At 42.5% G+C, this 13392-nt stretch overlaps 1 protein-coding gene across 1 annotated transcript in view; it reads right to left on the bottom strand.

The window, feature by feature from the left end:
• Positions 1-12041, bottom strand: part of NRP1 (neuropilin 1) — a 222513-nt gene extending 210472 nt beyond the window's left edge. The window contains 3 exon segments of the mRNA XM_073581683.1: positions 5818-5998; positions 10210-10598; positions 11760-12041. Coding sequence (XP_073437784.1) covers positions 5818-5998; positions 10210-10285 — 257 coding nt within the window. The 5' untranslated portion in view covers positions 10286-10598; positions 11760-12041.
• Positions 12042-13392: the final 1351 nt, after the last annotated feature.

The following is a 13392-nucleotide window of genomic DNA, read 5'->3' as shown; positions in this document are numbered from 1 at the left end:
GACGTTCTCCATGACCAGACATAGTAGCAAAGGCTATTAATTTCTAAAATTCGCTCTGCGAAAAGGGCAATGGGGGGGGGGGACGGAGGGGAGAACTCTTATTTTCTAAAGCAGAAGTAAAAGTATGTTGACTTAGTTCACTCATGGCCGGGGGGCAAACTGTCTGAAAAGTTAATTATAAACCCTCCAGTTGGTTAATCATTGGGCAGGGCGCAATATTCTGTAAATTGAAAATGCCAAAAATGGTAAAAGAAGATAAAGAAGATTTCAAAAGCCATCTGTACTGTCTGATTCTATGGGTATAAGACCAAGGGTCATACTGTTTATCAGTAATGGTAGGGAGAGGATGTGGAAAAAGCCAATAGGAAGGTAGTATCATAGCTCAAAAAAGATGGCTGGCTCAATTTTGATGTTATACGGGTCTTATATGGAATCTTAGGCCTGACTACTAATATGAAGCCAGTTTGGACTCATGGTCTATATTAATAGTCACTATTTTTGGCGAGGCGAGGCTCTCTGGCCCACATTTAAAAAGCAATTTCTACCAGTTTGTGGCTGTACCTGAAAAGGTTTTTATTTATGGTGTAAAATTTGAGCAAAAAGGTGCAACTTTTCACAGCCAAGTGTGACGTATTTGTGGTTTCCAAGTAAAGCCCCCGTCACACACAGCGAGATCGCTAACGAGATTGCTGCTGAGTCACAAATTTTGTGACGCAACAGCGATCTCACCAGCGAGATCGCTGTGTGTGACACTTACCAGCGACCGCCCCCCCGCCAGGTATCGCTGATCGTGCTCGAATGGCCTGGACATTTTTTTGATCACTGGTCTCCCTCTGGCCAGCACGCATCGCTGCGTGTGGCAGGCGGGAGACCAGCGATCAGCGAGCTGGACGCTGGTTTCCAATGTAAACCGTGGGTTTCTAAGCGCCGCGCAGCACTTAGAAACCCGCTGTTTACCTTGGTTACCAGCTCCCTGTACCAGCACTAAGGTACACAGCGGGTAACTAAGCGACGTGTGAGCTTGTTTCCCGCGTCGACGCTGTCCTGATCTCTGCTGTGATCTGCCTGTTTGGCAGCTCACCAGCGATCATGTAGCGACACACTAGCGATCCTGACAAGGTCATATCGTTGTCGGGATTGCTGGTGCGTCGCTATGTGTGACGGGGCCCTAATAGTCAAACTTCCTAAAAAGAAAGTTTGACATTTTTTCTGCAAATTTATATTTGACTTTTAGGGCTCATTCATGTACGTGTTCAATCCATGTTCTTAGAACCACAACCCATTATAGTCTACGGTGCTGTTCACATGTCTGGGTTTTTTTCAGACCAAGTGCCTGCAAAAAATGAAATGATGGAGACATGTCCGTTTTTGCTCCGAGTCATGGATCAAACTAGGCAATGCAAGTCAATTTGACAAAAAAAACGAACAACACATGCATGATACCCATGTTTTAACATTATGCTGTCCATTTACCGCTTAATGGCTAGGAGAAGCTTGAAATTTTTGTTGCTAGAAACGGAGACAAAGACCAAAAAACGATGCAAATTGGATATACAACGTGTGCTGGATCCTATTTTCAACCATCTTTTGGTCTAAGTGTCTGTTTTTTATATATATAAAAAAAATCAAACTTTTACAACCCATTAAACAGAAAAAAAACAAATGTTATTTTTTTCGTCAATTTGAATGGGTGAGTTAATACCATCCCTGAATTGGTCTGAAACACTATATCGTAAGACCAAGAAACCAAGCAAAGAAAATTAAAAGCTGTATTTGCTCAAAACTAAGTGGAAACAGTGACTCGTGATCACAGCAGATTTGGCCGCAAAGGACTGGGTGGGGTTTGGACCCCAGGTAAGCTATATAATGGATTAATGCATGCCTTACTAGGGATAGTGTTCCAGAAGGTACAATGAATAAATGAGTTCTCCTTGTAGAGAGGGTCCCGGAGTACAACTCCCTCCAGTTTCAGCCACTTATAAGTAAACTACAAAGCAAGAAGTTTCCTTGCCTGAGGCTGTCCAGAAATAAGCATACCAGTCTTCATTAATACAGCTATTTTATGAGCGACGTATTTATTTTATGGCTGAATTACGTTTATGGTGGATGACGTTCTCTAAGAAAGAAACATTGGGAACTAATTAGAAGGCCGGTAAGTTCTGGTAGGGTTTCCGAAAGTCCAAGAAGCAGATTCTCCGCAGCTGCGGAAGAAAAGAGAGGATCTGAGAGACAGAACGTCCCTGTCCTTCGCCTGTTCACCAGTTGTGCACGATCCGCTTCCTCGCGCATGCCACTTTTACACAACAATGAGAATCTCATCCCTGTATGGTTACACCCTTCGTTTTACATTCCCATCAACGACAAGGAGGCCGGGAGCCTTCAAAAGAGATTCTCTGCATACAAAGAGTAGGACAATAATCCATGGTCTGCGCTTCAGTCTGGACTAAGGCAGAGGAAACAGGCGGGTGCCAGACTGATGCATTTCCTGAGCCGAAACAAATGCATGTTGAGGAAATGGTGCTTTATTCCTTTTCCAAACAGATTTGTTGCTATATTGATGCAGTGGAGATGTAACGACAGATTGTATAGTTTGTGCAAAACTCTGAAAGCCAAACGGGATGAAAAAACATGACTACTTTCTTGTAGAAATAGCGCTACCCTTGTCCATGGGCTGTGCCTGGTATTACAATCTATTCCATTCACGTAAATGCTGCAATACCACACACAATTGAGGAGCGTTTTATAGAAAAAAAATAAATTAAATTCGGGTATATCACTTGAAATAACAATTCCTGAGTATTTTTTCTTGTACTTCTGCTCTGAGCCTTTTCTCTGTTAATTTTCCTGAATATTTATAAATAAATTGACAATTGGGCGTCACCATTCCGCTTGACAAAAGGGATCAGCGACCGGCCCCCCCCGCCGGGTATCGCTGATCGTGCTCGATCGGCCTGGGCCATTTTCTCATCGTTGCTCTCCCGCTGGCCAGCACGCATCACTGCGTGTGGCAGAGACAGCCAATGATCAGCGAGGCTCCCAGCGCTCTAAGCAGGCGCTGGGAGCTGGTATCTAAGGTAAATTTCTGGTTACTAAGCGGCGCGCATCACTTAGTTACCCGATGTGTACCTTAGAAACCTGCGTGCTGGCAGCTCCCGGCGCGAGCACGCAGGTTTCTAAGGTACACATTGGGTAACTAAGTGATGAGCGCCACTTAGTAACCCGATATTTACCTTGGATACCAGCTTCTCGCTGGTGCTGATAACTGGTGAAGCTGCCTGTTTGGCAGCTCACCAGCGATCATGTAGTGAGGCACCAGCGATCCTGACAAGGTCGTATCGTTATCGGGAGCGCTGGTGCATCTTTATGTGTGACGGGGCCTTTATTCTAGATTTCTAGGAGGAATAACAAAGGAACCAAATTTCTAGAGAAAGAATTCATATTTCATGGAGAATACAAGTATGGACTAAAACAGATTATAAAGCCGTAAGATACTCTTTAAAGTGGAAGTTTTTATAAAAAAAATGAGGGTTGTGGGAAACTCATTTCTACTCCGGTGTCGATGCTGTCTCTCCCAGAGAGAGTAGTAGTGTGACGTCACATGAACCCTACGGCAATCAGCGGCTGCCTCACTCTCCCTGCCTTCGGACAAATTCCTTACATACAGAGAAAGTGAGGACTGCTGCTCTCTCCTCCGCCAGATGTATGTGATACGTCTGAAGGTGGGGAGAGTAAAGCCAATGCTGATTGGCTGTATGGGCCTTGTGACATCACACTGTTATGCGTTCTCCGGGAGAGACATTGCGGACTCCGCTGGAACAGCGCCGGCACCAGAGGTGAGCATAAGGCTGGGGTCACACTTGCGAGGAACTCGCACAAGTCTCGCGTCTCAATACTCGGCACTGCTCGGACCGGAGCGCTGAGCTGCATAGAAATACATGCAGCCGCACATTCCGGTCCCGAGTGCCGGCGGCAGTGCCGGGTATAGAGACGCGAGACTCGCGTGAATTTCTCGGCCTAAGTGTTATTATTTTATAAGGGATAAATGTACTGAATGAAAAGGGGTGGTCCGAGTAGTGCACTACCCCTTTAAATAAAATCCATAGTCCAGATAAATCTGATAACCTAGCGCCTTGCTGATCTTCTCCTGACTCCAGTGCATATAGTGTGTATATCACTCTACAGTGGTAATAACACTTCTTCTATACATTATATTATGCAAATGTATCATACAGCCTCCTAGCAACAAATTCACTCACAATTCAATCCATGTCTTTTCTAGTGACGGAGGCAGATTTATTACACCTGCGAGCCGGGGATTACCTTCTGTGTAATGAAATCAGACACTAACACGACACCTGACCAGATCAATATACACAATGCATTTAATGATCCCCGCTTCACATAGAATACCAATCTAGAAATGAAAAGTCTGCTGCATGGAAACCTAAGCACAGTCCTGGATCTATACACTCCGTGCAGTGCAATACACTTATGATCGCTTCCCTGGCTAGGACTGCTGCGTGGATTGACATGGCCTGATCAGTATGGATGTCCATCATGCCTGATGAAAGGAAGAGCCATGACCAAAGTACACATTCAATAAAATGTCATCTACGGTCAATCTAGAACAGTTGACACCTGGGACATAGTCAAAGGGGGTTGTACTGTAGAGCACTGGCGTACACAGACAGAAGAGGCAAGAACAATATATGGGCCCTTTGCAGTCCAATGGCTCATCAAAATGCACAATTCCAACTACTTTGGAGGTAGAAGTGGCCACTCAAATTTTGCACCAATGATATGTTCGCCTCAGTAACTTCCAGGCCCTATTGCCCTAGGTGACCCAATAGAAATCCCAGTATAATCACTAGTTTTGCACTGGGTCCCCTCCAGTGATGAGCGCGCACGCTCGGATAAGGTGTTATATGAGCATGCTTGTGTCCTAACCGAGTACTTTTGACGTGCTCAAGTAGTCGCAGCTCCATGTCTCACGGCTGATCGACAGCCGCAACACATGCGGGGATTGTCTGTTTGTTAAGCAATCCCCGCATGTGTTGCAGTTGTCAAACAGCCGCGAGATATGCAGCCGTGAGGACTCGATCATTTTTTTTTGAGCACGCCAAAAATACTCAATAAAGACACGAGCATGCTCAGATAACACCTTATCCGAGCACGCCCGCTAGTAGATCACTAGCCCACGCTTTAATTTGTGTCTCTAGATAATCAATGGTAAAATACTTTGTAACAGGCAGTTATCAAATTGATCCGACATAGAAACCATTTCATTGCCATTCTGCACACTGGAGATGGCCATCTCTGACGAAAGGCCCGAACTCTTCTGGACTGACCCTGAATGCATTTTCTATAGGTTAATATATACATATCATAGACTGTTCCACTGTGCAATATAAATTCTACACAACCGTCCAATAATTATCTGCCATTATTAATTTCATCCCCCAATATGCAACAAATGGAAGCAAAGTGAGTTCGTTGCAACAAACAAATACAATTCACTGCATATAATTAACTCAATATTTCCCATAAGTTTCAAGACATTTCCAAACAAGATAACCACAGCAGAAAAAAAAAAATTCTGTTTTCATCTCTTAATTAAGCAGGGCACATAAATCCGAAAAAAAAACCCCAAAGAAAACATGCCTCGGTATAATATTTCATTACAATGTTTCAAGCAAATCATCTGACATGGATTTTAGTTTCCAGCTGTTCCATAAATGACACTCGGAAGTAACACAATGATTGCTCTTAACATCGGCCAGCAGATGGCGCCCAAGACTATATAGACGTTCCACTTACTTGCATTCTCTGTCTTCTAAATCAAAGTGAGGGTTGAAGTTGATCAGAATCCGCTGGTCCCTTTTGGGGGATTTTATCTTTAATATCCATTCACATTTCTGGGACGGGGTGTATGAATTTGGGTATCCAGGGGAGACAACATAACCGGGTTCCTCTATCTGTATAGTTCCACCACATTTGTCTGCATTAAAAAAAATAAATAAGAAGGGCAAATCAGAATTGTCACTTTGGGAGTCACTGATAGATCCATATAATTGGATCCTCTAATTGGGGTTTTTTTTTTTGGTTTCCCTTTTTTGTATTTCAGTGCTTGTCTGGGGAAAGATTATTTAAATGTTAACGCACTCAAATGTCAACTAAATAGCAGCCGGCCTTCTCTGGTTTGATGCGAGCGACTTTTTGGTTTAATTGGAAACTGTGATCTACCGTAAATTAACAGGCTCTACGATGTAATAAGGATTAATTCCCTAAAAAAAAGAAAAAAAAAAAAGATACAGCTCAGTCTTCAGCAGGGAATGAGAGTCTCCAGGCACTTGGGAGTCTAGGTTATTGTTGAGCAGTGTAATCTCATTAGTGAACATGGTTTAAGTGGCAAAAGCACCAAAAAGATACAAGCTGCCCCCTGCATGGGCCTTAAATGATAAACCCTTTTTACTGGGTCAGTTACCATCAGTATCTGTTTAAGCTCAAACCAGGTTCTTCCTTTGTCTCATTATAAACCCTAACCAACACGGAGCTCTGAAACACTGCTGAGAAGAGTAGACCTCTAGTGTAGATCACACCAGACACTAAACTTTTTTTTTTTCTCTAACCCCACAGAGTTAAGCAGATCAAAGCAGCAAATTCCTCTTCCCATATCTCACTGAGCAGCTAGTTAAGGCTGCGTTCACACGTCCAGTAATCGTCCCTTATAGAACGGATCCAGCAGCAATCCGATGGCAAAATAAAAAAAAAAGTTGGGAAGACGCAACTTTTTTGTCCTTTTTTGAAAAACTGTTTTTATTCTGAATCTGTTTTTCTTTTTTTTTTTTTTAACATTGAAGTCTATGGAGAACAGACCCGCTTTCTTCCACTCTAAACTGATCCTGTAACCAAAAAAAGCGGATCCCTTTCAAATGAAACGGATATTTAATGGATCCGTTCATAGACTTCAATGTTAAAAAAAACAGAACCAGCTGAAATCAGTTTTTGAGAAACGGACAAAAAAGTTGGTAACTTTTTTTACCAACAGATTGCTGCTGGGTCTGTTCTAATGGGTGATTACTGGACATGTGAACACAGCCTAATCCACTATTTATTAAGCAAAAAACGGATCAAATGGGAGAAAAACGGATGGCTATTTAACGGATCAGTTTTCCATAGACTTCAATGTTAAAAAAAAATGGATCCAGTTGAAATCAGGTTTTTTTTAGCTGGACAAACTGCACAAATTTTTTTTGTTAATGGATTGCCGCTGGATCCGTTCTACCTGACGATTACTGGACATGTGAACGTGGCCTAGCGTAACAGGTATGCTACCAAAACCTCATACAGGTCTGTGGAGGTCATGGACATCTACAAAATACCTGGAGGGAAAGTATTTAAATAATGAAAGAATTTAGAGGTGAAGTTAGGAAATAAGTCAGGCAGTCCAATGATGGACAGACTGGTATTTCTCTACGAGATGGCAAGGAAAAAAAATGCCAATTAGTCACTTTTACTTTTAGATATCAGCATAGGTAAGTAAAATGTAGTCTAGGGAAAGCCGATTTAATAATCAATACTCAATAGATACAAATAGACGATGTGCACCATACTCTTTATAACGATGCAAACCACTTTGGGAACTTTTAATTCTATAATTGACTCTTTAATGTTTGTTACCATTTACAAGACATTCCTCACAATTCAGGATGTTGTATCTGATTGTCTTCATTTACTGCCAACCAAAAACATTGCCGGTTGATTAACCGATTATGTCCATAGGAAGATTAGACTGTGAGCCCATTTAAGTCATGTACAGTGCTCCAGAATATGTTGGTGCTATGCAAGCGACAAGAAATAAATGGGTGGAATAGTCATTCGGCATTGGTCTTAGAGGTCCAACTCCTGTCTTTTTTGCATGGATGGGTTTAAGCATTTCCAAAGCTGGACAACAGGGATCTGTCAGCTGTGCAACTTGTAGTTGGACCATACAGATGACTGTTAGGCTATGTGCACACGCTGCGGATTCACCTGCAGGTTTTTCCGCGCGGATCCGCAGGTAAAACCGCAGGTAAAGTGACCTGCGGATTAGCCTGCGGTTTCACACCTCTGCTATGTTAAAGGTGTGAAGCCGCTGCGGAATCCGCACAAAGAATTGACATGCTGCCGTTTGTAAACCGCAGCAAAACCGCGCGGAAAAAAACGCAGCGTGAGCACAGCGGATTTGAAATGCCATAGGCTAACATGGTACTGTACCATGTCTGCGGAACTGCTGCGTTTCCGCAGGGCCAAAACCACTGCGGAAACGCAGCAGAATCCGCAACGTGTGCACACAGCCTGAAGGTAAAGACAGTGTCTCATTAATGAGGTGCATAGTGGATTTTTTTGTTTACTTTTTCCTATTCCCTAATGGATTCCCTGTGGAAGGGAAATAGCATCTCTGGATCTCAGCGTGAATTTCTAAATGTACAGATTTTTTTTTATTACAGCAAAACCAGGTCAATTGGAAATGAAAGAATATGCCCATGAAAAATGCATAGGGCTCCCAGCATTGTGGATGCCGCTTGTCAGGAATTAAAGTGAGAAATATGAGTTTCATTATAGTGTTTGTTAAGCAAAAGTGTTTTCTGTCTGAGGAGGCGCAAGTGGGGGGTAAGCTCCTAATAAACACGTTGGATGTGTATAGGCTGGAGACGTGACATTGTTTCCATTCTTGAAAGATGTCTTTCAATTTCCAGAAGGTACAGACTGAGCTACATCTGCTGAGAGAGTCTCCTACTGACTGCGGATAGGACTCTGGTCTCATTAAAGGCTTCTCCTTCTCTGAGAGAACAGTATGGCAGAGGGATCTGGCATCTGTTAGACAAGTGACATAAAGCAGTCTTGTTCCTAGTCACTTGACAGAGTCACTTCAGGCAGCATTAGCACAGCCTCCTGTACCATCCATGATCCTTAATCTGTGACTTCTGTAAAACGCCACATAATAATAAGATAATCGGGTTTGCACCTGGTTTTCTTCCATTTCACTGGTAATGGGCCTGGCCCTTTTGACCATTAGGCCTAAATACACATAATAAATACATGTTAGAGACTGTGATCTCTGGATGCTTCATGCTGGAGCTCCTTACTTTGGAAGGTGGGTTAATGGCATGACTGACTCCACTAAGATCATTAAACAGTCCCTAACTGCTCCGCGTAGATAATAGTGTCTGCAAATAATAGGGTTTAGCAAAGTGCAGCCATTTCCTGGGAAGGATATGTCCAGTCCATTATTCTGAACTTATTAAATCGCTCCTTATCCATTCATGATACCAATAAAGCGAAATCAAGAAGAACCATGGACGGTGCTGATAAAAACAGCCTGATGATTGGTAACTAACCAGCAATAGTGGTCACAATTCAGAATGAAATCATCCATCATTTCCATATTCCTCTTGTGACCATAGGGAATCTTATATTTACCAAACATTCCCACCAATTGGGATATTTAATATCAATATTTTATAAACAAAGCCCAATTCTAAGAACGAGCCAAAACAAAATGGTACCGAAACGTTTGTTTATATTGAAACAAAATGGTACCGAAACGTTCATTTATATTGAAACGTATCCAGTATATCACCCATGTTATAGAGACCGTAATATTACATAATCACATAATAATATTAGTAGTAAAAAACAAAACTTTTATTTATATTGACGTATCCAGTATATCACCCATGTTATAGAGACCATAATATTACATATATTAATAGTAGTAGTAAAAAAAACTTTCATTTATATTGAAACATATCCAGTATATCGCCCATGTTATAGAGACCATAATATTACATAATCACATATAATAATGATAATAGTTGAAAAACCCTCCACAGAATTCTATTCTCAGGGCCGTAGTTAATACTGTAGAAACATAAGCATCTCAGGAATAGTTTTGAAATATATATATATATATATATATATATATATATATATATATATATATATATATATATGTCACAAATATATTTCTTTAAAGGCAATTCCCAACTTTTTGTGTTTAGTCTGAAATTCCAGGCACGTAGCAAGTACTCAGCACTCAGTAGGGCAGGGTGATGTTTATATACTGTGGGGTGCAGCATGATAACAGGGCAATAGTGATAGATGAGCCTGGGGGAGAGCTCCATTGTGAACAGATTGTGAATGGATGGGAACATCTGGAAGACTCACCTTCCTTGGTAGCACTGGCTAAATGGATGAGCATCACCCAACAGCAGCAGCAGAAGACCACCAGCCTGCCAGGCATCCTCAGGCTGGGTTGGTAGCACCAAGAGTGATTAACAATCTCCTTGCAAAAAAAATCCTATACTCCTCAGTCCAATTCCAGGAAAAAACACAAATATGTCCTAAAAGAGCAGGGACAATTGTGCCTTAGTGTTTGCAGTGTCCTGTATCCTGTCATTCACTTCAGGGTTTCCTCCACCACTTCCCACACTTGGTGATGTCTTCTGTATTCTGTTACCATCTCCAAAACAGCAAAAAAAAAAAAAAGAAAATACAAGCTCCTCCTTAAGCCACTTTGGGGAACTGATAAGGAAACCAAACGACTCCTTGCTTTCCTGGAGAAATAAGGAAGGAAGGACAAAAATATGATTAATGAGCAGCTGCACAGCAAAGCGCACAGAGTCACCAGAGCTCTGAGAAGAGGAGCCAGGCTAATGACTTGTCTCCTCTACATGTATATATCCCTGGGAGCTCTGTCAGGCAGTGTGCTTTAGCAGCATCTGGGCAGTCTCCAGTCTCAGGTCCCTTTGTTATATTGAGGGTCTTACTGGGCTGGGACTGGCAGCTGAGCCAGCATCAAGGCATAGATACAGTGCCAAGGAGTATGTCACTACAGAGCTTAAGCCCCCCCAACCAAAGCATCCAAATGTGATGGAGTTTTGATCTGACTTGAGTCACATTCACTTGCTGTCTACCTACATACACCCAAAACTGCCCAAAAAGCCCCACAACATGTGTCCACAGACCATACCCAGACCAGGTTCCCAGAGCTAGACTTACAGGTGCCCCTTTCCTCTCTAATGATACAAACCACCAGCCTAAGGATCACTGACCACAGCTTGTAGAAAGAGAAAAAAAATAAAGGAACAAATCCACCCAAGCGATGAACTTCAACTGTTTAGAGAAACCCCAAAGGTCTGCAGCACATTATTGAGAGCAGCCCCTGTGCCAGGTAAACCCAAGTGAAACTGACAAGGCATGACCTGCCCATCTGCACCAGGTAACAAGCTCTGTAATTAAAGGCAGCTTCCCTGTTCTTCATTTTACAAACCACTGCTTCTTAACCCCCCCCCAAGGTGCACCCTCCTGCAAGTGCAAATAGCCAGCATTAAATATAATGAGAAGCCAGACAGGATGAGCGCTTGAGGGCACATCATCTGCAGCACCCTGGTCCATGCCCCTGCCTGTAAAGCCCCAACACTTCTAATGGAAGAAGCAGATCTGTCAGCAAGATTCTACATACTCAAGATTCAGAGAAAGAATCTGCTGGATGCCACCGATCAGGAACACCAACAAGCGACAAGTGCAAGTTTCGGGAGCTGCTGTGCCCTTTACGCATGGCAAGCTTATGGCATAGATCGCTGCACAGAGTCCCTTCCGTTCATGCATTTGCACACAGGCTGTGTATGGTGAAAGCTCAGGACGGAGTGTGGAAAGCAAACTGCAGTACCAAGCATAGCTTTTAATACATAAATATAGATATAAATGCAGTTTACCTTCAGCTGATGCACAGTCCCCCTGATGGTGAAGATGCCAGGGCAGGGTGATTGGTGGTAAGTCAGTGAGTGGAGGGGTGAGTGTCCTTGTAGAGGTGTATAGCTGGCTGCTGTGTGTTTGTGGTGGTTGTACATGCAGGTCCTTGGAAGGAATTTGTAAGATCACAGTTTTCTCAGCACAGAAGGGAAGGGAGGAACAGGAGCTGAGAGAGACTCACAGTCAGAGCCTCTCTGAAGAACAAGCTAGTTCTAGCAGATAGGGAGGGTATGGTGTGCAACCCAACAAGCTGAGGAGGAGGAGGAAGATGATCACAGGGGAGGAGGGAAGGACCTTCTTTTATGATGACTGTGCAGATCAGTCACTTCTTCACAGCTCTTTCAGGGTTTGGAGGCAGAGGCTTGTTACACAGTAACAGCTGTGCTCCAGTGCAACTCATGGAGAGGAGCTGAGGTCTTCTCTCTCCATAGCTGGGGATGTGATCAGGAGAAGATGGTGTCATCCTCTACCCACACCTCTGATTGACACCCATGGGAAGGAAAGAGTTAAAAGCACTAGCAATGTCTACCTTCTTCCACCCCTTTGGTAGGATTGTGACATTTTTTTTTTTAACACTGTCTATTCCAGAAAGCACAAACTAGATGGAACAAGAGACGTCCACAGCCTGGAGGGCAAACTGTTTACTTTGTAGTGACCAACTGATTGACTTAGGAAAAACAAAAGGATTTGGAAAGAACTGAAGAAACTGCCCCCCAAGGGGGCTTGGGACAGAGCAGCAGGACACAAGCAGGCAGCTATTGCAATGCCACATACTGCTTCTCCTGCTGACCCATAGGGGGCAGACTTGTGCTCTGAATAAAGACCATTTATCTCATCCCTACAATTGGAAATGGAGAAAAAGTAAATGTGTCTCTGTAGTAGCAGCGACCATTTATCTGCATACATTCAATAGTGAAAGTGATCTGCAAGACTCTCCAGTGCTAGTTTGTGTGTATCAGCAATGGTGGTGACTGACAGTTTGGGGATGCAGTTGCACTTGTCACCTACAGTAGAAAAAGTGATTATTTCATGTACTTTGTGGCTATTATTACATATATATAAAGAGCAACATACAATAACCAAAAATTTTTTTTTATTACTATTTAGCATCACTTATTGAGGCTTTAATGAGAAAATGCTGATGTTTTGCAGATGATGCTGATTCTATGCTAAATATTTTATTAATATTATGTATGCATTTATTTATTTATTTCAATTTAACAATATTAATAATTTTAAATAATCCAAGAGATACTTATAGCCATTTACAAAGATTCATGTTGTCATCTGACTTACAGTTCTGGTTACATTTTGTGAAAGTGTTCAGGTAATAGCTTAATTAATAGTTCCCTAAAATATTGTCAGCGACAATTGCTCACTTCAGCTTCACCCTTCTAGTTACACCCATTAGGAACGGACACAATTTGTACAGACCATTACATTTTATTTAGCAGAACGACGGATTTGTGTTATACGGATCTGTAAGCCGAGCTTGTATTTTCTCATCAGGTCAATTATGCAAATCACGCTCTGTTCAGAGTGATCTGATTTTTTAGGATGAGGAGAAGATGGAGAAAAAAAAATGTCTTCAGCTTC

The sequence above is a fragment of the Dendrobates tinctorius genome, unplaced genomic scaffold, assembly GCF_039654945.1.
Source record: "Dendrobates tinctorius isolate UK_male_01 unplaced genomic scaffold, ASM3965494v1 ptg000070l, whole genome shotgun sequence".
NCBI classification, from domain to species: Eukaryota; Metazoa; Chordata; class Amphibia; order Anura; family Dendrobatidae; genus Dendrobates; species Dendrobates tinctorius.
Note: the sequence above shows the minus strand (reverse complement) of the source record. Positions and strands in the feature narration are given on the sequence as shown.